This window comes from Enoplosus armatus, chromosome 18 (genome assembly GCF_043641665.1).
Source record: "Enoplosus armatus isolate fEnoArm2 chromosome 18, fEnoArm2.hap1, whole genome shotgun sequence".
Classification (NCBI taxonomy): domain Eukaryota; kingdom Metazoa; phylum Chordata; class Actinopteri; order Centrarchiformes; family Enoplosidae; genus Enoplosus; species Enoplosus armatus.
In genome coordinates, this window is record NC_092197.1 from 3,519,719 (window position 1) to 3,546,217 (window position 26,499).

General features: G+C 42.5%; 1 protein-coding gene across 2 annotated transcripts; it reads left to right on the top strand.

The window, feature by feature from the left end:
* The first annotated feature begins 2,239 nt into the window (after positions 1 to 2,239).
* On the top strand, positions 2,240 to 23,942 carry LOC139301003 (tenascin-like). 2 transcript variants are annotated; one of them, XM_070924231.1, is made up of 22 exons: positions 2,240 to 2,705; positions 3,803 to 5,116; positions 5,494 to 5,757; positions 5,865 to 5,980; positions 7,179 to 7,332; positions 8,286 to 8,555; positions 8,818 to 9,003; positions 9,096 to 9,185; positions 9,355 to 9,618; positions 12,411 to 12,686; positions 18,310 to 18,582; positions 18,896 to 19,018; positions 19,634 to 19,777; positions 19,907 to 20,026; positions 20,157 to 20,300; positions 20,374 to 20,504; positions 21,357 to 21,489; positions 21,813 to 21,964; positions 22,150 to 22,246; positions 22,333 to 22,494; positions 23,205 to 23,368; positions 23,832 to 23,942. In XM_070924231.1, exons 1-22 carry the CDS (start codon positions 2,240 to 2,242, stop codon positions 23,940 to 23,942), a joined length of 5,154 nt encoding a protein of 1,717 aa, XP_070780332.1. The 2 variants fall into 2 exon arrangements, with proteins under 2 accessions (XP_070780332.1, XP_070780334.1); XM_070924233.1 differs by lacking the exon at positions 18,310 to 18,582 and having other exon boundaries at positions 3,803 to 5,169; positions 5,433 to 5,757.
* The last annotated feature ends 2,557 nt before the right edge of the window (positions 23,943 to 26,499 follow it).

Consider the following 26,499-nt stretch of genomic DNA (forward strand, 5'->3'; position numbering starts at 1 on the left):
TGGCATAAAGATTTGTTTTTTTCTCTCTTCATGTGCCATATTTTTGCTTGTAATGTTTTACATGTAGGTATGGATTGGAATGGAAGTTTGGATTTATGTGCAGGTGCCATGATCTGTTTTTCTATCTCTGCAGGATGAAATGTTTTATTCATAAATAAATGAGTGGCAAGTAAAAAGAGAGGAAAAAAAGGTGAACGCGGTCATGATTGCATAGAGATGCAACTCGGCTGAACCTTTGTTGAACATCTACTTTTGCTACCTGATAGCTGAGTATCGGCATTGTCTCAATAAATAGTTTCCAGACGTCTTCATGAGAGCCTAGATCCAGACGCATGTCTTTTCATAGCTATCACTGCATTTACAATTCCCTTCTGGAAGTCATTTTTCATTGGTTTGCACGTGCAAGCTCCGTCAGCTGCTAGCAATCAAAGAATCTGGACAAAATCCTCCATCACTGGCAGAGATGCAACCTCTCTATAGAGGTATAGTTTGCTGCCTCCCAGACGTAGCAGCAGACATGCATGTGAACCCAAGGGTATGTCTGGTCAACATTGGCTGCTTGTATGAGGGTGAGATGTTTAACACAACATACTGTTGGTAGTTTAAGGAATAGCGAATACACCAAAATGAATCTAAAGCCTGCAAATTCTACCACATAGCTTTTTGTTTTGGGGTAAATCTTAAACCAAAGATGTTTCCATAAGTGAGGAAGACACCAGCGCACAGATACTGCATGTCAGTTAGTCTGTTACAGTCACTGTGGGCCTTTTCTATTGATTTTCAGTATCCCGTGCTTACTCAGATCCTTTGGAAACTCAACACTGAGTAATCCAAGGAGGCTTTCCCACGCTGAGGATGAAGCTTGTCATTAGTTCTAGTTTGTCTTCCACAAATTATAGCCTTCTTAGTGTCCAGCTCATGAAGTCATCCGAGAGATTCATGGGTGAGAAGGAGTCCTGTGTATGGGATATACATTCTTCTTTTTTTTGTTGTTGTTATATATACCATTTCATGCAAAACAGCTGAGACATTTCAGAAATGTGTGAATACTATGACAGAACTTGATGTGCCAGCACAACTGTAGATTCTTTGGTATTAAGGGCTTTTTTTTATACAGCAGTACATACAGAGTGTATGTCTACTTTCCCTGGTTAACTCTACAAGAAATAAGTGATGAATCTGGGCTGTGTTAAGATGGTTTTCTTGCTTTTTTGCTTTGACCTTTTTAAAAGTTCCACAAATGGAGCTAGAGATGAATAATATCACTGCATAAAGCTCTGTTGTGTAGACTCCTGTACCCACAGTGGCTTGCAGTGTTTTGTCAGTACAGTGACTCGGTTATTAATGTAGCACCAATGGTAAATAATCAGACTGACTCACAAAAAAAGGCTTGTTTGTTCCAGTGAACACATTTTAAATGTGTTCGTGGTGATCTGCCAGCAAGGGTTTGCTTCCTTGTTGGCGGCACTGCAGGGAGTAGAGAATTGGACATTCAAATTGAGAGAAAATGCTGTAAAATCTCAAAAAAAAAGTGTTAAAAAAACTTACTAGCTTCATAGTAGCTCATTGTTTAGCAAGGCACACTGCAGGTGAATAATTCTCAGACCCTTCACATGTTGGTGTGGGTTTCTTCTCACACCAAAAGACGTGTTTTAGCCATTAGGATTCATTCTCCCATTGCTCTACACCAAGCCAGTGGGCTTAAAACTGGATTTGGTTGTTGTTATAGCTGCTCAGTTAGGAGTTTAACCTTTTTAATGTTCACCTGTTGGTGAAACGGCACATTTGTCTTAAACAGTGGTTCCCAATCTTTTTGGCTTGTGACCCTTTTAAAACAAAGCAACATCCACTTGTGACTCTTCAGCACCGACTGTGAGCACTTAAAGTTTTCTTTGTTTTGTTTGAAAATTTAATATCTAAAATCTTTAAGATGCCTGAAGAGGTAAGTTATTACAGAGGCCAGTAATTCACAAGGAAATGAAAGGGATTTTGTGCAGCAGATTTAATTTGTGAGGGTCCGGATCCCCAGATTGGGAACCACTGCTCCAAAAGACTTTATGTATGTATTTATGATTCTCAGCTTTTCATTGTTAAACAACTAACTACAATTACAATAAGACTGCATTTGTATGATGTATTTTCTTTCTATTTTCCAGAACCTTCACCATTTCCCAGGATTGGCCTTTAGTCAGAGGTTCAAACTGATATTTATTTAATAAATCCTCATCCCACATCTAGCATGGGTACAAGAGGCGTCCTGGGCTGCCTCCTCCTGACTGCTTTGGTCAGCTTATCAAATGCTGGGCTCGTGAAGAAAATCCTACGGCAACGACGACAGGCCGAAGAACATAACATCACCCTCCCCAGTGCTGACCAACCTGTGGTTTTCAACCATGTTTATAACATCAATGTTCCTGCCAGTTCCCTGTGTTCCGTGAACCTTGACGCTCCAGAGGGCATGCAGCTCCATCCCAGAGATGAAGCAGTCTCTTCGGACCATCGCACCACTGAGCACACGGTCGATGGGGAGAACCAGATCGTCTTCACCCACCGTATCAATATACCTCGGCAGGCCTGTGGTTGTACCGACGACATGCCTGGCCTGAAAGACCTCATGAGCCGGTTGGAGATGCTTGAGGGGGAAGTTTCAGCTTTGAGAAATCAGTGCAATGGTGAGGGGGCCTGCTGCAGTGCACAAGCCACAGGTAGGTGGGATTTGTCTGTCTTGCTTTGTCTGTCACATACGGGAATGGAGATTACAGCCAGTACAGTAAAATAATTCTGTATTACTTTAAAATTGTAAAGTGCTACACTAAGAATACTACATGACCCCATGAGTCTCCTTCAGTATAAGACACATTTGTTCCATTCATCTATTGAGGAGTTTTGAGGAATTCAATGTGGGGGTGTAATATTCCCGACTACTCATCAGTTATTTTGAATGGGGCTTTGTTTGGCTCAAATGACATGCTGTGACATGCAGTTGCCGAATATAAATGACAGTAAGATGTCTTCTGTAGTAGTTGCTAAAATAAGCCTTGGACCACTTCTGAATGACGTTCTCTTATAGGAATAGATGAGATTTTGGGAAATAAAGCTTCATTCTTGCCAACAGAGAAGTTAGACGAGAAGATTGATACCACTCTTAAATTTGTATGCTATATATGAAGCTAGAGCCAGCATCTGATTAGCTTAGCTTAGCTTAGCATAAAGAAACGGCACCTGACCAAGAAACCCCCCCATAATACTACAACTTGTCGTTTTTACGCTTTGATTTTTATATGGATCATCCTCCTTAAATGTGAGTGTAATTTAAAGGAATAATTTTAACATTTTGGTTTGCCACTCTCATGTTTGTACGGTAAATGTGAAGCTAGAGCCAGCAGTCGGTTAGCTTAGCTTAGCATGAAGACTGGAAATTGACTGGCTCTGTCCAAACGTAACAAAATCAGCCTACCAGCACCTCTAAAGCTCACTAATTAACATGTTATATCTTGTTTGTTTAATCTGTATAATAACTAAATGTAAAAACTACAAGTCGTGGTTGCGTGCTTGACTATTTCTTTGCCAGACCAGTGACTAAAACCACTATGGTTTATTTGTATTTTACACTTTTGTTTTTGTACAAAACAAACAATATATAACATGTTAATTAGTGAACTTTAGAAGTAGTGGCTTTTTGTCACCTTTGGACCGAGCCGATTACAAAATGAATCAATACAATACCACGCAGATGATATTCCACAAAACAGTCAAAGAAAATGAAAAACAAATGTCTTTTCTTATGACTTTCTTATCAAAGGTGAGGTGGGAACTAAACCTTACTGCAACGGTCATGGAAACTACAGCACTGAGATCTGTGGCTGCGTATGTCAGCCTGGCTGGAAGGGACCCAACTGCACTGAACCCGAGTGTCCCAAGAACTGCCAGGGCCGGGGCCACTGCGTTGACGGAAAGTGTGAGTGCTTCCAGGGCTTCGCCGGAGAAGACTGCACACTCGAGGTCTGCCCTGTGGACTGCGGAGCACACGGCCGGTGTGTGGGCGGTATTTGCGTCTGCTCTGATGGTTTCTTTGGCGAAGACTGCTCTGAAACCAAGTGCCTCAACAACTGCCAAGGCCGCGGACGCTGTGAGGACGGAGACTGCGTGTGTGATGAACCCTGGACCGGCTTCGACTGCTCTGAACTCATCTGCCCCAAAGACTGCTACGACCGTGGACGCTGTGTGAACGGCACCTGCTACTGCGATGAGGGATACACCGGGGAGGACTGTGGTGATCGCACCTGCCCCAACAACTGCCATGGTAATGGTTTCTGCGTAGATGGCCAGTGTGTCTGCACAGTCGGCTACAGCGGAGAAGACTGCTCTCAGCTCACCTGCCTCAACGACTGTAACGGCAGAGGGACGTGCTTCAACGGGATGTGCATCTGTGACTCGGGCTACCAAGGCGAAGACTGCAGCCAGTTAGCATGTCTGAACAACTGCAACAACAGAGGCCAGTGCATAAATGGACAGTGTTCCTGCGATGTTGGTTTCCAGGGAGACGATTGCTCTGAGCTTTCCTGCCCAAGCAACTGCCTGCACAGGGGGCGCTGCGTTAATGGCCAGTGTGTGTGCGAGGAAGGCTTCGCTGGTGAGGACTGCAGCATCAGGACCTGCCCCTCAAACTGCTATGGCCGCGGCGAGTGTATTGACGGACGTTGCGTGTGCCACGCAGGTTTCAACGGCGAGGACTGCGGTGAACTGAGCTGCCCTAACAACTGCCAAAACCGCGGCCGGTGCATCGATGGGCAGTGTGTTTGTGACGAAGGCTTCTCTGGTGAAGACTGCAGTCAGAAAGCTTGTCCCAACGACTGCCTGGCCCGGGGTTACTGTGTCGACGGCAAGTGCATCTGTCAGGAAGGCTACTCGGGAGATGACTGCTCTGTGCTCGCCTGTCCAGATAACTGCAACAACAGGGGACGCTGCATCAATGGAAAGTGCTCATGCGAGAGTGGATATGAGGGAGAAAGCTGTGTGGAGCTGAGCTGTCTGAACAACTGCCAGGACAAAGGCCGCTGCGTGAATGGTCAGTGCGTCTGCGATGAGGGATACATCGGAGAAGACTGCTCTGAAGGTAAGAAGCTCTGTTCAGTTCAGTGCAGAAACACTCAAAAAAAGGATTTGGCAGTTCACAAGTCCTGAAACTTTCCATGTGTTAACTAGATGCACTATAAAAGCCAATCCAGAGTGATGTAATTTCCTTCTATTCTCAAAATTCACTCACCACTCATCTAGAGAACAACTATTTTAGTGAATATATAAAAGTTTTCGGTTTCTGTATTGACGTTGTCTGCACTTTGTTCGCACTTTTTTGGCGGTTCTTCACACCACAGCCAGATGTGGCTCTGGAGTTCGCATTAGCTCCGTATGATGGATACTCAATGATTGAGGGAATGAGAAAGTGTCCAAGACAACACCCTCAGCAAAGTTATTTGCTTTTGTTTTTTCCAGTGTCTTCTCCAAAGGATCTTACTGTTGGCGAGGTCACCTCTGACACGGTGGACCTGATCTGGAACAACGAGATGTTGGTGACGGAGTACCTTGTGACGTATGAACCCACCATTCCTGGTGGTCTTCTCCAGGAGTTCACTGTGCCTGGAGACAGAACTGCTGCCACTGTCAAAGAGCTTGAACCTGGCATCGAGTACCAGATCAATGTCTACGCTGTCCTGAGCAACAAGAGGAGTGTCCCTGTCAGCGCGAGGGTGGTCACAGGTAGATCACAGTCCTCTTCGTGTTGGTTTACTGCAAATACTCTTAGAAAACCGTTGATGTGGTTTAGCTATCAATGGTAATAACTGTTTTTCTTTCCATCCCACCAGACCTTCCACAGCCAGAGGGTTTAAGATTCAAATCAGTGAGAGAGACCTCAGTGGAGGTGGTGTGGGACCAGCTGGACATCCCCTTTGATGGCTGGGAGATCTATTTCCGCAACACGGTCAGTCTGCCCATCTCTTTTGAAGGCTTGCCCAGGATTTTAATAACCGACAGGGGGAAAAAGTGAGAGGTGATAAGCTATGCCAGCTTATTGAAAGTCTCAGCAAAACATGGATTTATTTCAGTGGTAACCATTAAAATTGCTCTGACATATGGAAAACCTCAATGAGGGCAAGTCTGGATGTCATAGGACTGCGGGTAAATCTGCTCCTCAGAATCCGAGCCAGCAAGTCTTTGAAAAGAAATTACTGTGCCAGCTGATAAGTCAGAGGCCTTTTTTAAAAAAGTTTTGCAGTTGCTGCAGAGTTTTCACCCATTTTTTTTTTTTTTTAAATATGTTGTCCTTTCCTGACCTTCATGTTGATTTTGATGATGGACTGTGTGATGTTAGTTTACTGCACAACAGTTCTCTGTCAGGGCAGTGTTTTGGTTATCCGTCCTCTCACACATTTCCTGTATCATGCACACATGACATCAATGCTCAATTTATTGAGTGCAGTATTGTTCCGTACTTTCTGTAACCTGATTTCTAAAGTGTCATCGAAATTGGAAACGCATTCCTTGTTTTATTGTAGTAAAACAGCAGTGTGGTCTCTTAAAAGTTTAAGAGAATAAAGATTTACAGGTGGATTTTTGCTGGAGATTGTTTACACATTTCCATGAAAATACCAAATAATGTCTTTAAACAAAACTGTTTAATCTTCCTGTTTTGAACAGTACAGTCAGGAGACGGTTAGCTTAGCTTAGCACAAAGACTGAAGCTTGGCTCTGTCTTAAGGTAACCTCACAGTGACGACAAGACTCCAGAAGGTTCCTGCTCACGGCCAAGAAATTGTCTCCATAAAATCACAACTTGCTGCAGCTAGGCTACCTGTTTCCGGTCTTTATGCTAAGCTAAGCTAACCGTCTCCTGGCTCTACCTTCATACTAAATGGACAGATATGAGGGTGGTATCGAACAGGATCTTCTCATCTTTCTCTCAGCAAGAAAACAAATTAGTATATTTCTCAAAATGTCAAACTATTTCCTTACATTCAAATAAAATATGTTTTAAAAAAATTTAAAAGACTAAATACTGACCAGCTGGTTATATGCTGGACTGGTAAAAGTGCTGACTTTCTCACAGTAATCTGGTCTCTTTTGTGCATGTCTTTTCACGGGATATTTTACAATAGTTTATGTGTTATGTGTCCTTGCAGAAAGAAGAAAATGGAAAAGTCGTGAGCACCCTTCCACCTTCTCAAAATCAGTTTCTCCAGTCAGGCCTTGGACCAGGACAGGAGTATGAAGTCTCCATCAACATCGTCAAGAACAACACCAGAGGACCCCAAACATCCAAAAGAGTCACTACAAGTGAGTTTCAGGCTTTAAACAAACATTTTCCAAGCACACAGATTATTTAGAGTCAAGTGGTGAGATGACGGACTGTTTAAAATCATCCAAAAGAAAGTATTGAGTTCACATGGTGTGTCGTTTTGCTGCTGTGTCTGGCAGCTATTAGCAGTTTGGTAGGATACAAAAACCCTTCACTTTACTTGAGCACGGAGTAAAAAAAATACACTAATGTCAAAGAGTGAAATTCCATAATGAAAAAAAGAGTAACAACAGGAAATCCCCACTGACTTGGACACATTGAGTCTCTAGCATGACCATGTAATACTTTTCACTTTCACTAAATCTTTCTCTTAGCTCTTGTCCTCTGCTCCCTGAAACTTTTATTGCAGTGTTACTCCATACATTACATTGTGAAATGCTTCCAGTTGCTCGCCAGGCCAAACAACTGTCATTGTGTATGGAAAAGCCATTTAGTTTACAAGTCTGTGTTGATGGACTCCCTGGGTATCACGCCATTTCATTTCTGATGTCATTTATTTTTGTAGACTGAAACTAGACACAGCAGAAGTGAATGATAGAAGTGAGGTTAAACCTTTCGTACCCTTTTACCCCCCAGAGGTCCTTTTAGCAGGGCTCCAAAACAACATAGAGAACATAGAAAAAAGATGTCTCCTCCTCATGTGAACACAGGAGATTTGTCAGGTAGTACTGTACAACCCCCCCCCCCCAGGGATCAATAAAGTATTTCCGATAGTAAACACAACGTCAGAGTGAAAGGGAGTCACATTATATTTCATGATGGCTTTTTCTCTTGTTGATCCAAGTTGTTGTTTTGTCTTATGAGAGCCAAGTTGAGTCTTACAAGGGATGTTTTATGTACGGAGGCTAAGAAAGACATGGCAGGAGTGCTAATATTTGGACCAGTGTTGGATCTTTGCCCAACTTTTTTATCCCCCCCCTCCTTCTCTCAGAGATTGACGGCCCCCGGCAGGTGGATGTGAAGGATGTGACGGACTCCTCGGCTTTGGTTGGCTGGTCTCAGCCAGTGGCTCCCATGGACAAAGTCACCATGTTTTATGGGCCCAGCTCCGACCCCTCGGATGAAACCAGTGTGGAGATCTTCCCCCCAGACAAGCAGTACAGCATCGACAGTCTGAGGCCAGACACCGAGTACAAGGTGTCGCTCATCTCCAGGAGTGGAGACATCACCAGTGACCCTGTCACCGGCACATTCACTACAGGTAGGGGAGTCGTAGTATTGAGACGGACTAACGCCTTTATCCTTTACTTCTACATAAACACACACCATATAGCTGTACAGAACATGCCAACGTGTGGATATATCTTACAGTATTTATATTTATTTTATGATGATTAACAAATTGGAGTGGCCCAATTTCCAATAGCAGTTGTAATATTACGTTAAATGTCTGTGTATAAATCTAAAGTTTGTGAACAGAAAGTTGATTCTCTTAATACGATTATAAATGTATTTTACCGTAGCCCTGGATGCCCCCACGAACCTGCAGGCTGTGTCCCAGACCGACGACAGCATCGCTCTGGAGTGGACTAACAGTAAAGCTGGTGTTGGCAGCTATCGGGTGAAATACAGTCCCATCTCTGGAGCGACTCACGGTGAGGAACTGTTCCCACGAGGACCAGGAGACACCACAAAAGCTACTATCACTGGTAAGGGTGAAACATTTATTAAGTACGACCACACACAGCTTGTATTAGTCATACTGCGGGGTGATTTTTCTTTCGATCCCTCTGGATGTCAGGGCTAAAGCCGGGGACAGAGTATGGGATTGGTGTGACTGCCGTGAAGAATGAGAGAGAGAGCCTTCCTGCTACGACAAATGCAGCAACTGGTGAGAGACGCTGCCGAGCAGCTGTTCAAGCACGCCGTCCTTCACACCCCTTCATAAATACACAGACTGCGGGGGAAAGTGATTTATGATTCGTGTTGAGAATGCAACAGAAGTCAAGAGGAAAATTTACTGTCTGTCAGTCTTACACTGAAATTTTCTCTTCTGTCAGATATCGACCCTCCCAGAGAATTCGAAGAAGTCGAGTCCACAGAGACCTCCTTCACCTTGAGGTGGCAGAAACCTCGGGCCAAGGTCAGCACCTACAGGCTGGTGTACGTCTCCAAAGATGGCCAGTTTGAGGAGGTGGAGATCCCTGCCACAGCGACTAGCTATAGCTTGTCCAACCTGACCCCTGGAATGAGCTACACCGTCACTTTGGCTGCAGAGAGGGGTCACAAGAGGAGCACACCTGTCACCCTTTTTGCATCTACAGGTGGGTAGGGAACACTTTTACCACAATATGAACTTAAATAAATGATTACAAATGCCTTCAAAGGAGGATAAAACTGATTCGTCATGCAGAACATGCTGTTATGTCCCTCAGAAATTCTTCAGGGCTTTAAAATACAGATGAAAAGCGCAGTTCTTTTTTCCGTTTGTTTAGATTTTGGAGTTTAGAGTTCAATAACTGTTGTACTCATGTGGTATATTTTAAATGAATGCAGACCAGAATTAATCTTAAGAGATTTTGACGATTGGAAATAAATCTGCAGTCAATGAACACCAAGAACTTGAGATGAACTTACACCTAAATGATGCTGTCTTGATCTGTGCCTTTTTTTTGTTTTTTTTCTCGTAGCCTCTTTCACATTTTATTTAGCTGACTCCGACGACCGTGAGCTAACGACTCCCACAGGCTCGGAGGACAATGTCATTAGCTTTGTGTATTTAGACCCCTCCGAGTCCCAGTTCTCTGGGGCAGAGCCTGAGGATGAGCTTGGAACGCTGACTATCTCGGGCGTCACGCCTGAAGGATTTGACCTCTCATGGAAACTAAAGGCTCACAGTGTCTATGATAGTTTCGCAGTAGAATATAAAGACACTCTGCAATTATGGGATGTGAGAGAGGTCCAACTTCCTGGTGATGCCACTGGTTCTAGACTCCAAGGCCTGAAGGCATCGACAGAATATCAAATAAAACTTTATGGGATAACGAGTAGCCAGAGATCTGTGCTACTTGAAGCTGTTGCAGTCACAGGTATAAGCTTCTTTTTTAGACTGAATGTTTATTGGAGACAGCTTTTCCTTTCAGTGGAAATTATGTTCTGTTTCATAGAGGTCAAATAGTTGCTTAGATCAGAGTAGCGGTAGGATTTGCATGCTGGTAATAACCTTTAGCATGACACAGAAAGATGACAAACCCAACAGAGATGATTGTATTTTCACAAAACACTAATTTTCACCTCATCCCACACATCATCTGACGAGGCTTCAGTACTGAGGCAGAATGTTGCCTCCTGAAATCCAAATACAAGAAGAAATCTATAGTAGGAACTGTGTCTCCCTGAGCCATTAATACCTTCAGATACGAGGAGTTACAGTACACAGGCTGTCCCGATTTCTTCCTGCATTTGAGCTTTTAAATGCAACCATTTTGCTGTCTGAAAGCCTGCGCCACTAATTCCATCCACATCAGTCATCGTCTTCAATCCCATTCACACAATTAAATGATTCTCTAGCAGTCGGAGGAAATTACACCGTACGTCACTCGCATGTCAAGTGACTCAACAGTCTTTCTTTAGGCCCGCAGCAAGAAAATGGCTGTGCATGGCTTCATCATCTGTTTGAAGACGACTGTGTACTTCCACTCCGGTGGACTACTCAGAACCTTCAAAATTTAATGGCACTGACTCAAGTGACATTAATGCCTTCGCTGTTGCTTGATGTTATAAAGTCCTGGAAAAACTGGACAAGAGAAAATGATGAAATCTTCACAGGAATGAGGCAGATCAAGGACAGAACTTCATGCAGAATGATTATGTGATTTGAATTCTACTGTATCGTCTATTATCTTAACCCAGTTTCTTCTTCACAGGTTCTTTTTCAGTCGTCAGCAGAGCCGGTAGCAAATTCATTCTTTAACCTGCTTTTATTCACTGTAGCACCCAAGCCTACCTCTCCAGATGTGCTTGTGCTGAGCATCAAAGATGCCCCGACAACCCCACAGTCTGCTCTGGACACTGAAGCAGTTCAAAACCCTCTAAACACTGAGGCTCCTTCCACTTCTGACACTGGCGCGATGAGCTCCGGGGCTGAGTCTGAAAGCTCAAGCCTGGATGTATTGGGGGACCTCACAGTCAATGTTACCTCCACTAGCGTAAGCCTGGCTTGGTCGGCGCCTGACGAGGCGTTTGATAGCTTCATAGTGGAGCTCAGTGCTCCATCAGGGGCGACACAAGCTCATGTGACCCCAGTCCCAGGAAGTGTGAGGAAAGCTGAAATAGAGGGTTTGTCCCCCTCCACTCACTATGATATTACATTACAAGGGCTGGTGGAAGGGAAGCGATCTGTACCTCTCAGAGGTTTTGCTACTACAGGTACATGCAGCAAATATTTCTTTCTGTAGGCATTCATCACGTCCATTTATTCTTTATGCATTTATTCTCGATGGCTGCCACAAATGGTCGATTATAGTTGATGACTTTATTGTAAAAGACAATCTTCTTTCATCCCATATTTTCCTTTGCTAAACCTCTGACTCTTATTTATGGCCGAGTATTGGGGCCACAAAAAAATCAAGAGAGATATTTCAAGAACAGAGTCACAATATTTTGAGAAAAATATGTGATACTTCAAGATTTAAGTAATTATGTAAGAAAAGAATTGTAATATTATGAGACAACAGTCGTAATATATCAATCAATGTCAATCATAATATTTTGAGAATAAAATCTTAATATTTCAAGATTCATGTCATCATATTTTGAAAGAAGTTGTTCAAATTAAATTTTAAAAAAGACGTAAAAGTCATAAAATTTCAAGATACAAGTAATTTAAAGTTAAAGATTTAAATTCAAGATTAAACTCAACTTCCTGTCTCTTAATTTTTTGACTTTGTTTTCACAATAGTTTTAATTTGATAACTCAAATCTGAGATTCTTGTGGCCCAAATACTCGGCCTCACTTGTTGCGATAGATAATGTGCCTTGAAAAGTTATGTGAGAGTCATTTTTACAATCCATCTTGCCATTCAGTTGACCCCACTCTGATCTGTCTATCTACCAGAGGAGCTGAAGCCCATGGTGATGAACCTCACCACCTCTGACATTACATGGGACGGCTTCACTGCGTCCTGGAGCCCCGTGGGTGGGGAATATGACAGCTTTGTCATTGAGGTAACAAACTTGGATAATTTCGCAGAGAGCCAGAACCTCACTCTCTCGGGAGACGCTTTCAGCCTGGGCATCTCCGGGCTGAATCCCAACACCAGCTACATGGTTGGCCTGTTTGGGATGTATCAGGGCTCCTTCCTTGAGCCCGTGTACACTGAAGCCACCACAGGTACCCGCGACTTGCAGCGTTGCAGCGTTTTGTCCTCTTAACTCTTTCACTTTCTATATTTCCTTTTTGATTTTTAACTTTCTATTTCGATCGGTATCTGTGAAGCACACACATACTAGAGCCTCTGTCGTCCCACTCACAGTGGAGCGTCCACACCTCGCTGCATGACACGAGAACAACATAATAACCCAATTTCTGTTTTGTCATCACTGTCCGACACCCTGTACTGTACTGCTTCATCTTAACCAACATGCCATGAACCATTCTTTACCCTCCAGCCACTGTTTCTGTCTAGCTGAGAGAGGGCAGGGTGATGGGCACCCGTGCCGCATCACTGAGCCAAGCAAAACGCCCCTCAAATGTTCATCCTTACCCCGAACTGCTCCCTCCATCCCAGTTACCAAAGTGCATGAAGCCCCCCCCCCCCCTCTCTACCATACCCTGCATCGTGGTGAGGTTTGACGCTGATGTGCTGCAATGATTGCAAAAGCAAACCAATAACTTTCACCCTCCCACGCCCGTCACACCATGACAGCGTGACCATCTCATTTCATCCCATCAACCTTCATTCAGTGTATAATCGATTAACCTTGAGGGATTATTTGCCCGTGGATGTGTAAGAGCTCACGTGTGACTTTTGGTGACATTTGAGTTCTGTCAGTTTGTGTGAATAACCTGAGATGGTTTTCTGATAAAGTTTATTTTCGCAGAACTTCAAAGTAAATATCCTCATTTCCTTTTTGAACCACTAGGTGGCAAATGATTAAATCTTCTTGTCATTATCAAGGTAAAAAGCTAATCATATAATCTGAGGTTAACAGTAACGCCACCTTGTTTTACATCTGAATGATGCCTAAATTGTCTGCTGCATGTTTGCATGCAGCTGACTATATTTCTCATCGCATGTTAAAATATGTTTTTATAAGTTAAGCTTCCTCTGCAGCGGTCTTATTCTGCTTTGAATTGAACTGAGCTGAACCTGTCCTCAATGTTAACAGATCAACTGCATGATCAGAGCATGAAAGAGACTTGAGTCCTGTTTATATATCTTCCTATATCGCCACATTTTCACGTTTAAATCAACATTTCATTCATTTAAATTTGCAGGCCAGTATTCTTCAGCTATTTTCTATGAAGGCTTTTGTGTTTTCCCCCTTGGCATCACACGTCCGTCCATCTAATTATATCATGTTTTTAATAACTAGGTGTAATTAGTTTAAAATTAAAGTTAATTGTGCAGATTTTTATGCAGAAATATATGCATGCATTTAATCTTTTATTAAGCTACTCAGACTATCAGGAATTGCAAGTGGGTGGTGGTGAGTTTCCTGTAACACTATACACGCTTTTATATGATAATCAAACCAACCAGCTACCAATAATTTATTACGTATCAGTATGTGTTCTGCAAAATGGTTTTGATGAAAATCTAATAATGATTTCTCTCTTTAGTGAATCAGCCAGTGGTTGGCAAACTATATATCTCAAACTTAACGTCAGAGAGCTTTTCAATCTCCTGGAACGGCTCTGAAGGAGAGTTTGATGGTTTTATCCTGGAGATAATTGATTCTGATTGGCTGATGGAGCCAAAGGAATATAACATATCCAACAATGTAAAGTCCCATGACGTGACAGGGCTCAGGCCCAGCACTGACTATGTAGCCTACCTCTATGGGACATACAAGGGATCCCGAACAAGTGCTGTCAGTATTGTTGCATCAACAGGTATTTGGATTTTGTGTATTTGTCAAACAAAGAATTAGCTTTTAAATATTCTTCACTTATTATCTGCACTATAAAGTTGACTTGGGCCTGTATGATACACACTTAAAAAGAGACAAATACATGCATTCTCTTTCAATAAATGAATATATTTTATATTTTTCTCTCCCCTGTAGCTGAAGAGCCTATTTTGTCCAGGCTAGTTGTTTCTAACGTTACCTCAGACAGATTTTCTCTGTCGTGGCGGACAGGAGAGGAGGCTTTTGATAACTTTATAGTAGAAGTCAGAGAGTCTGCTTTGCCCTCGCAGGCAATGGGGCGCGCTCTGCAAGGAGACGTGCGCTCCACAGTCATGGCCGGCCTCAAAGCGAGCACAAGCTACAACATAAAGCTGTACGCCAGCGCTGGGGGCCAGAACACACAGCCCCTGTTTGATGTAGCTACAACAGGTATCACATTACATGCATTTTTTTTGACTCTGCATGTACCAACCACTTTGTGATTTATCAGTACAACATAACTGAAAAGCCGTGTTCTTTTTCTTATCAGAGGATGTCCCACAGTTGGGGCCCATAGCTGCTTCATCTATGAGCCCACATAACCTCAGCTTGTCCTGGAGCACTGTGTCAGGCCACTTTGATGGCTTTGTTATCCGGGTCAGTGACCCCGAGCAGCAGTCTGATACGCTGGAGGTCAGACTGCCCGGTGAAGCCCGTAACATTACGATCTCTAACCTGATGGACGCCACAGGCTATGATATTGAACTGTACGGTATCTCTCATGGGCGCCATACTCCCTCAGTGTTAGCCCACGCCGTTACAGGTACTACGTACTTTACTCATATCTTAAACTCTAATCAGATGTAGTTGTGAATGGAAACCATGTGTGTTGTTTTGGATTTTGCATCAAAACGTTCTGTCGGGGGAAATTTGTCTCCTGCTAACAGCTTAATATACCAGATAGGGATGCTAATTTCGATTTTTTCTTCTGATCGATAGCCAACCCTTGTTAACCGATCATTAACCGTTAACTGACAAGATTAAAATGAACTATTTAGAATGGACGAATGTCTGCGACCCATTAAAGAATTACCAATAGGCCTCCGACAACTTTCATAAGAAAGGATTTTATTTTTACATGTGCAGTAGCAGCACAAACAACAACACAACATGATCGTAGGCTAACACACATTGAAGAACTGATACCGCTGTATAGAACATTTAGTAGGCCTAACAGCCTAAAAAATATTTTATAACTTAAATATATAATATATAAATAAATAGCCTAGCAAACACGAGCCAGACTTTTGTAATATGCTAACAAAGCGCAAAACTTGTAGTCGTATATAAAAGCATCGGTACCATCTGAGATAATACCCACTCATGGTACCGATGTCCGGGGAATGCGGAGATCCTCAGGAAGAACGTCTGAATGCTTTTCCACAAGTCAAGTGAATCCAATGAGGGGGGGATTGTCTCTCATGTAAGGGCCCCCCTCTTCCTCTGGGTCTTTAGCTTGATGAGGGGTGTTGTAGTCGTCCCCCAGGAGCAACATCGTGGCTATTATTTATTTATTTTTTTAACTGGTATTAATTGGTCAAAATTCTTGTTGTGGTTAACGGTTAAACGGTTAATTATTAACATCCTGAATACCAGATTAACTTAAACAACATTTGTTTGCAGTTCTAAAGCCTGAAATGCATTTAGAGCAAATTTGACATGCATCATTAGCACCGAAACCATTTGATTTATTAACCCCAAAGGGGTCATTTCTGTTAGAGAGCAACCGTCTTTTGTTTTTAAGTTTTGACAGAATAAAGCTAAAATCTTAGTTTCCATATGCTGCAAATTTGTTCTCTTATGAATATTGGCTGCGCTGTCAGTTGGCTCACATTACCAGTATGATAAAGAGCTGCCATAGATTATTCTTTGCTTTTACAAACAGAGTTAACACTTCAGTTCTGTCTGAAGTGCACCCGTAGACATGTCAGTAGATAATTTGGACTAAAAGCTAAAGCCATTGCAGAATTGAGTTAAGATGCAGCGCCACTAATGGACACTAGATGTCTCTGTTCTATTTGGCATCTTGACTTTTCGATGTAAATCTTTTATTTGTCTTGGGTAGCATCTTTGCTTTGTTGTAAGAAATCCCAGCAGCGATGCTTCGACACGTCCTCGTTCACCCTTTTTCACCCTTGTTTTGGTTTTGAAGTCAAAGCTTCAAAATGTCGCTTTAGAAACCTCTGGGTGAGGAAAGAGAGGTCGCATCCATTTTTAAAGCATTATGACGCATGCCAAATTTGCCCTCAATGTGTTTTGACCTTAAGCTAGTAAGATCAGATGTTCTCTTTTTTAAATAAACTACTTTTTGTCTCTTTTAAAACTGATCGTCTCACAGGAAGAACAGATTTTATGGCCTTGCTTTTGCAACCGTTGCACACATGATCGTCCTAATGGCATTTTGTTCCCCCTTCCCACATGTGTTCCCTCTCACACACACACACACACACAAAAAAAAAATGCAAATCCAAACCCACTCCCCTCCAGCTCCTTTGCCTAAAGTGGAAAACTTGACCATTTCCAACATAACCCCCTACGGTTTCCGTGTGTCGTGGGAGGTGAAGCAGCAGCTGCAGCAGCAGGAGGAATTAGCCCCCTCTAGTGGCGGCTTCAGACAATTTCACATAGTGGTGACAGACTCTGGCTGGCTGCTGGAACCTCAGGAGTTCACTGTGCCAGGAAACCAAAGTCACCTGGACATCTGGGGCCTCATCACCGGCATAGGCTATGAGGTCAGGCTGACCGGGGTTTCAGAGTCAGGGCTTCTCTCACGGCCTCTGACTACAGTGGCTGTGACAGGTACCACTCACAGTGCGCTGCAAGGGCCCTCGTCTTACTATTTGTTGCAACTACTGAACATATATGATCGTTTATGATCCAATCCTGAAGTTTCACCATCACAACCTGGCAGGTCTGTAAATGATGATAATTCTTCGATGTTCATGCTTTTTGTACGATGATTTGAAATAGTAGAAGTAAGATGTAATTTAACAAAAGCACATTTTGGTTAATGCCATGTTTTCGATGGTGAGGCTTCAGCTCAGTATTGTAACCTAAACCCTAACTCAGATTTATAACACAACTCTTTTCCAGAATGAACTCACTTTTGTTTTAAGTGTTTTTTTTCTTGGTATGCAGCTTCGTCACCGGGGGGGAAGAGATGTGGAGCCCCCGTCTGTTTCTTCTTACCTCCCAAAAATATGAGCGAACATATTTGTTTGTTTTCATATTTTAAAATGTGTTTTCCTTCAGATTTCTGATTGGTGCTACACAGATGTCTACAGACGTCTTTTTAAAGTTACTTTTCACCATGCTGCTACCTTTTTCTTTTCTTTTTTTTTCATGCTGGTTTATCGATCTGGCTAAAACCTCCAGTGGATGGATTCAGACCACTGAGTAAAACAACATGATCAGAAGTAGGAAAACACTGATAAATCAACAAGACATTCTGAGCATGAAATGTCAGTTGATTTAACTTCTAATCTCATTTGTTTCATCTTTGAATGCACTGAATGCATCGAGGCTGTCCTTGAAGACGCATGGGGATCTCGTCTCAACCCGTGTTTTTGCTGAAATCCGTCCAACAGATCCGTTACTGAACGTGAACCCGTTAACTTAACTTTGTAGCCCGCGTGCTGTGTTTTTGACTGATTTACACTAACGGATGCCTGAGCATGGCCGGGCGGAGGTGGAAAGGCTGGACTCTAACCCTGTCTGCCACCTGGAAACCTTCTTGCCTGATTGCTGACTTCTTCCAAACTGATGCCATCTCTCAGAAGTTGATGAAAATTGCTGGGAAAACTCCGAACCTGCTGCAACGTTATGTTTCCTTGTCTAACCAGAGGCCGAGCCAGAGGTGGAGCACCTCTTTGTCTCGGACATCACAGCCGACAGTTTCCGTCTGTCGTGGACTTCTGATGAAGACCTGTTTGACAGATTTGTGATCAAAATAAGAGACGGCAAAAGATTAGCCCACCCTCAAGAGTACAGCGTCCGTGGTGATGAACGGACCAAGGTTTTAACTGGGCTCATGAGTGGCACTGAGTATGAAATCGAGCTTTATGGCGTCACGTTGGACCAACGCTCCCAACCTATAACTGGGGTTGCTCAGACAGGTATATGAAAAGCAATGTGTCCAGTTTTATACTAACTACTAAACTTTCCGAGTTTTGGATGTGACGTCTGCTGCCCGACAACTGAACCCGCAGTCCCACTAATCATCTTTATTTCTCTGGTTTAGGCTTAACTCCATGTCTGACTGTAATGGAAAATGGTCTTTTGGGAAACGCAATTTCTGGAGTTTAATTTGAATCCTTCAAGCTCATAGTTTTCTTATTTTCTTTCAGTGTTATTGGCCATATTTTCTTCTCTTTAAATCACCTTTCTTTCTGCTTTCCTGTCTGCGCATATCCATTTGCACTTTGCTAGGCCTGAGCACTCCCAGAGGTCTTCACTTCTCTGAAGTGACGGACTCCTCCGCTGTAGTTCACTGGTCCATGCCTCGCTCTCCGGTGGATAACTACCGCATCGCCTACGTGCCCTTTGAAGGAGGTAAGAGGTCAATCACAATCATATTTTACTGCTGGTTTCAATTTAATTTGCAGATTAGATCTACATTTTTTTTTTTTATTGTTATTTTTCTTAGCTTAAAACATCTCATCAAAGACACATACAGTAACTATAAATTTACATCTGAATTTAGTTGCACAGTTTAGTTTTTTTTGTGCATTCATGATCCCCAGAGGATGAATCTTAATGGTGATCCATGTTCGGGTTGCCATGAAGTTTCGTATCCACCTCAAGATAACTTGTAATAATTTTGATGATCCCTTAAATTTTTCATGTAGCGCCATCATCAGGTCAAAATTATTATTTGTCCAAGACTTCGGTTTATGACACTGACACTCTCACCTGTACTATCTTTACAGGTTAGCATGCTAATATGTTATACTAAGATGGTGAACATGGTAAACATTACTTGCCAAACGTCAGCATGGTAGCATTATCTTTGTTAGCATTTCACAGAGCTGCTAGCGTAGCTGTACACTTTATCACCACCCACCACAATACAAATGTAAAATACCAAGTAGACCAGGAGTTACAGTACAGCTTAGTTATATATTATTTGTTGATATAACATGTTGACATGTTCTCTGTCCTCCACAGGAAGCCCAATGACAGTGACCGTGGACGGCAGCGTGTTTGAGGCTTTGCTGCCCAATATGATCCCTGGCAAAACGTACCAAGTGACCGTGAGTTCTGTGAAGGGTCTCGAGGAAAGTGACCCCAGCACCGACACCGTGACCACAGGTTGGCCTTCTTCTTCTCTAATGCAACACTTCTGTGTCAAGTCCTCCTGACGGCGGCGTTGTTTCGTAGAAAATCAAATTGAGGTGAAGCCATTTCCCTTGACGCTGTGTTCCTGTTTGTGTCCTTCAGGGTTGGACAGACCTCAGGGTCTGACTGCTGTTAATGTCACTGACACCTCAGCCCTGTTGCTGTGGCAACCGTCTGTGGCCACTGTCGATGGCTACGTCATTACGTACAGCGCTGACTCAGGTGTGTTTCTGTTTGTTTACAGTAATTTTATTTGTCTGCGTTCATCTTTGAAAGTGACATTTCTATTGGTCACGACAGACTATCAAAGTGTGTATAAATGATTTATTGATGAGTGTGCCCTGCTTTACAGTGTCCCCCGTGGTGGAGCATGTTTCTGGGAACACAGTGGAGTTTGAGATGGGCTCCCTGGTTCCAGCAACCCACTACACCGTTGGAGTACATGCTATGAAAGAAGCTCAGAGGAGCGACTCTGCTGTTACTGAACTCACCACTGGTAGGCTCCGAGAGAAGAGTTTATATTGAATCTTGTGTATTTTGTAGCTACAGTTGTGTGACTTTGTTTGCAGATGTGGACCCTCCTCGTGATCTGACGGCTGTTAACATTCAGACCGACAGTGCGACTCTCACGTGGAAACCTCCGCAGGCTGCTGTCACTGGTTACACGCTCACCTTTTCCTCTGCTGATGGTGTAATCAGGGTATGTACATCCTCACATCAGTTCAATCACTAACAACTGGATTTTCTTGTTTATACCAAAAAAAAAATCACTGACTGAGTAAACTCACAGTTATTTGCGGCTTGGGAGTCATTATTTTCAGTTTATACCATAGGCTGTATATAAAGATGGCCGCCGCATGTCCACTTCTTCTTCCCACTCTACAAAAATGAAGCCAAAATATCCCGAATACGGCCGCTGACATCTCGCACTGGTGACGTCATTTAGAGCTCATTTTGATTTTTGTTTGTTTGGCCCATATCCCATCCGCTAACATGAAGGGGGCGGGGCTTATGACCCAAACTGCAGCCAGCCACCAGGGGGCGATAGAGACGAGCGATGTTTTGGCTTCACTTTTGGGGAGCTGTCATGTCGTCCATCTTTATATACAATCTATGTTTTATGCCAACTTGGAATGACAATCAATTATAAACTTTCTTTTTGGTGCGTTCAGGGAAACTCGGACATCCGAAATCTGCTTTTGAAGTGTAACTTTTCAATACAAGAAACACATAACCTGTTATACATGCTACATGTTTTGTTATTGTTTGTCCTCTAGGTTAGATTTTTCTGTCTCCATAACTCATGAATGCACTTTTTGGGCACCGACTGTCAATTTATACCTCATATATTGTTAATAAAGCAGAAATATTTTATGTTCAATGTTTCAAGTCTCGTCTAGTCCTCCAGTGGCTATAAAAACAAATTATATTCTTTGGAGAATGGTTAGCAATTATTTAAAATGTGCACATTTTATAGTTAAATCTGCAGTATGGTCTTGCTCTTTGTGACTGCTTTGTGTTTGTATGTGTGTGTGTGTGTGCATGGATTCAGGAAGTGGTGCTAAGCTCGACGGCGTCCTCTTACAGCATGGCTCAGCTGACTGGCTCCACAGAGTACAATGTCAGACTGCAGGCCATCGCTGGAGCCCAGAGGAGTCGTCTCGTGACCACCGTCTTCACTACCAGTAAGGAAAGAAAACACACGCAAGCAAGTTGTGTGCATCGCCTAATACTAACTCAACTTGCTGGTACTTTTTAGCAGTGAGTCTGGTGATGGGTTACGCAACAGTCCAGATGCACGTTAGGAAGATATTACTTCTTCTAAAGCAAATTCCTTTCAGTTAATCTGATATTCCACCTGTGCTTATTTTTCATTCGGTCTCAGCTGCTCCCAATGGAAAAAAAAAAAACCTTTTTCTTTCCACTGTCTTAACTCACACGATACTCTTTTGTGCAGCCGAGTCCTCTGAGGTCTCTGAGATGATGTCTTTTTAATATGTGCTTCTAGTTGGACAGTTGTACAGACGCCCTAAGGACTGTGCTCAGATCTTACTGAATGGAGAGACGACCTCTGGTCTGTACACCATCTACGTGGGAGGAGAGGAGAGCCAGCCCATCAAGGTTTACTGCGACATGACCACAGATGGTGGAGGGTGGATGGTGAGTAAATCAACCTGCTGGAATCCAATTAAAGGCAGTTTTGAAACCATAATTCACATTGAATAGGATGTGATCAAACTAGCTGTGCAGGGTCTGTTTTTCCAATGAGAGACAGCTCCAAAGCGACCTCGGCCTGAGCTTGTTGCGATTATTGTGAAGCTGTTGTGACACTTATTCCTCTTCAGGTTTTCCTCAGACGCCAGAATGGAAAGCTGGAATTCTACAGGAACTGGAAGAACTACACTGCTGGCTTCGGTAACATGAATGATGAGTTCTGGCTGGGTAAGAACGCTCGCCTTCTAGTCTTACTCACTTCGCTGTCTTAATCAGTCATCTTCCCAACTCACACGTATTAAATTACATTATAGGTCTCTCAAACCTCCATAAAATCACAAATTCTGGTCATTATGAGATGCGAGTGGACTTGAGGGACAACGGGGAATCAGCCTACGCTCAGTACGACAAGCTGACGATTGCAGAGCCAAGAACACGCTATAAAGTCTACATCGGGGCGTATAGTGGAACAGCAGGTACGTATTCGTTTTAGGGATTACACTTGTTTGCTTCTTCTTTTTTTTGCCGATACTTAGATGAGAAAAACGATACCACTCTTGTGTTTGTGCTGTAAATATGAAGCTGCAGCACAGCAGCTGGTTAGCTTAGCTTAGCATAAAGACTGGAAGAAGGGGGAAACGGCTAGCCTGCCTCTGTCCAAAAATGAAGACCACTTATTAACACTTTATATCTAGTTTGTTTAATCTATACAAACTACAAAGTGTTAAGATTCTTTGTTTTTCAGTAGCAGTAACGTTTTGGAGTGTTGTTGTCACCATGAGGTTGCCAGGCAACCAGTGGAGACTCCAGGAAGTAACTGTTCCTGGACAAGAAATAGTCTGGCACATAACTCTTTGTAAAACCAAACCTTGTCGTTTTTTACACTTCAGTTTTTGTGTGGATTGAATAAAAGCGATATAATGTGTTGATTAGGATTAGGCTAGCTGGGTCCCCCTGTTTCCCGTCTTTATGCTAAGCTAAGCTAATTGTCTCCTGGCTGTAGCTTTATACTGGATGATCTTCTCATCCAGCTCTCTGCACCAAAATGTGTATCTCCCAAAATGTTTAACTATTGCTTTAAGAAAAAGCCACTATGACAGGTTTACTTAATGTATTAATAAGCGCACACATGAACACACATGAACCCATGAGCTGTGTTTTTCTGGGCTTTTAACGTCTTTTCCAGGTGACTCCATGACTTACCACCAGGGTCGACCCTTCTCCACCTTTGACAACGATAACGATATCGCTGTCACCAACTGCGCCCTGTCCTACAAAGGCGCCTTTTGGTATAAAAACTGTCACCGTGTCAACCTCATGGGGAAATATGGGGACAACAGTCACAGTAAGGTATGTACACAGCTTACACAGATTTCATTAACTCTCTGATTATTCCTTTCACGTTCTCGTTCTTTTCATCCTGTTGATTGTTTTATTTGCTGCTCCATTCAGATGTCATTTTCTTCCAGTTGTGCTTCTTGTAGTCTCAAGATTATTAGCCATTGGTCCGGGGGCCGCTATCTTCCCCCGGTTCCTTGTGATAGCTTTTTAACTAGCTATTAACAGTATTTTAACCAAATATCTGTCGCATCCTACCACACTTTCTTACCTTTCAACTCATGGGGATCTTACATCCAAGTATCCAACATTATGTAACTGCTTACTTTTCACCTTTCTGTGTAATAATAAAGAAATGAATCAGATTTTTCCAGGAGAGTTCCCTCCATGTCTGTGAATTGGCGGATGCATCGTGTCGGGAAAGATGACGTCTTTCCCATGATTTGCATTCTGTTTTGTTTTGTTTTTTCTGCAGGGGATCAACTGGTTCCACTGGAAGGGCCACGAACACTCGATTGAATTTGCAGAGATGAAGATTAGGCCAGCCAACTTCAGAAACTTTGAGAGCAGGAAAAAACGATCATAGACTCGTGAGCCCCCTCCTCATCTACACCTCATCTCCACCTCCCCCCATGAACTTCTGTTGTCTCCCATCCTCAAAATCATTCTCTAAAATGCACACAAAGACAATCACACTGAATGTATTTCAGTTCTGGCTGTGAGAAATGAACCCTGGCAACATTTACACCAAAGAACCAAATAAATTAGCTGTTTTTTTTGTGTGTGTAGCCATCCCAATTTGGCACAGTTGTGTACGTGTGATTATATTTCTGTCTTCCCATATTTTGGGTCCCAAAAGAAAGTAGCGGTGAGTTTTTCACGAGTGTGAATGAACATACAGTACATGTGTTATTGGGACCAAAACATCTGTAATCATATGACAATTAAATGTAAAATTGTGTAAATGGATCCACTGAATCAGCAACATGTCAAAGGCACATAGTCAGAAAGCGTCACGTCCCCTAAAGTAAAGGGAAGTTCATTCAGTGCTGAATTAGTTCAATTCCTCCATCTTAAACTGAGTTATTGACGAGGATAAATGCTATAAAATGAATATAATGAACTCTATGAAATGTCATACATTTACTGTACAACCAAGAGACCAGTCACATCTGGAGGCCACTGAATTTTTGATAGGAAAAAGAAAATCTGATGCTCTGCAACCTTCAATACAAATAAAAAAATATTAGTTTGATAAAAGTGTGTGTGAGCTCTTTTTATAAGTAGACACTTTGATTATTTCCACCTCCACTCCAGCAGATGGCAGTGTTTACTCTCAGAGCAATACTGGTTGGGACTGTATGACGGATGTATAGGAGGAGTTTTACAGAGCAACTGACAGTAAGTATCAAAAATATTCTTTATTAATACACATACATACATTATACACATTATATAATATGCTTTATATATTAAATTAATCATTCATGGGACTTGAACATCTTAAAGTCTTAAAAAGCATTTAAATCAGTTCCCTCAACAACAACAAAAAAGCATTAGAAGATATTAAAAATACTTTTATTAGTATTCCATCAGAGCGCCATCAGACCTGTAACACTGTTGCTACAGTAGCTATGAAGCTAATGAGAACTGAGTTTTAATTGGTTAATCCATCCATCAATATTTTGCTGCTTCTCTGGGTCCAGGTCACCTTCATTGATTAGCTATATTAGGAATTAAACAGAAATGAAAAGACAGAAATGTGACCTAAATGTCAATAAATTAATGTTAAATTTAATTTGCAGTTGATATCAAACATGCTCCAGGTTAAATATAAATAAAATCCTTTAGGCCTTTCATATTGACTGGCTTCAGTTTTTCTGGCGACTTTTATAAAATCTCCTTTTTATTATTATTTATTACTTTTAAACGTCTTGTTTTATGAACTTATCGGAGTAGCCACTTATCGGCTTGAGCGCAGTATTTCAGTTCCAAAGTTTAAGTTAAAATCAGCGTTATCTTTCTTTTGTAAACTGGAGCCCTTTGGAGCCTTTTTGTGCAAACCTCACAAAATCAATAATCTTTCTACAAATGTCATCAAGTCTACAGTTTAGGTAAAGTGTTGCACTCATCGTGTCTAACAAGGGCGGACTTTAATTAAATATAGCTGATCTACGTGTCCTACTTTGTGTTGCGTTTGTGTTGCAAGCAGTTTAAGGTCATTTCGGTCTTTCAACATCAGGCAGGTGACCCAGTGATCACTCCCCACCTTTGTAGCCTGGATGATTCATCTTGATCTGCAGTCCACCGCCTCGTTGTGTCCTCTCTGCCCCCCTCTGGTACTGTTTGTTTGTTGTGCAGCTCTCTTTAATGGGCACATTATGGCCCCTCGCATCCGATCCTCCTAGAGAGCGATCAGACCCAAGACTGAATGTTTGGTCTAGTCAGGGTCACTGTAATGGTTTCTGAGTATCTGTGCTCAGATCAACCTTCCAAGTGTTCAGAGAAGCCGGACGCCGTCAGCTGTTGAGGTTTTAGTTTGATGGGACATTTATTTTGAATATGACAGAGGAATGACGAGATACTAGATGTCTGCTGGCACTGAGCGGATTTTTCCACATGAAATAACTGTTGACCTGGATTTGTGCCTATGCATAATGCTAAGATCAAGTTCTGAGACGTCTCTAAATAAGGACTTCGAGGACATGAGTCAAGTGTCCTTGTAATATGGCGCCAAACAGTACCAGGTGCTCAAGTAAAAGCTTTCCTATGATCTTACCCCTCAGTGTTTAGGAAGAAGTTCAGTACAATTACTACTTACAAAAGTAAGTACAATTATCTGGCACTTGTGTTTGTCAAAATCAGGACCATATTTCCCATGACCCCGAGTACTTCCTGATGTCAGGAGGACAGATAAGAGCCGATAGCCGGGCCCCTTGTTAAGACATGATATGTATCCTAACTTGGTGAAATAGCCAAACTGCAATACGCATGTTTTTTATAGAACTTGCAAAGTAAAGATGGCTGCTGTTTGTGCCTTTAAATCCAGCAGATTTTAGAGAAAGACCAAAGAAATGTCTTGATTTTAGGTTTCTAGTGGCGTGGCTCTGGAGATGGCTTAGCTTAGCATAAAGAATGGAAGC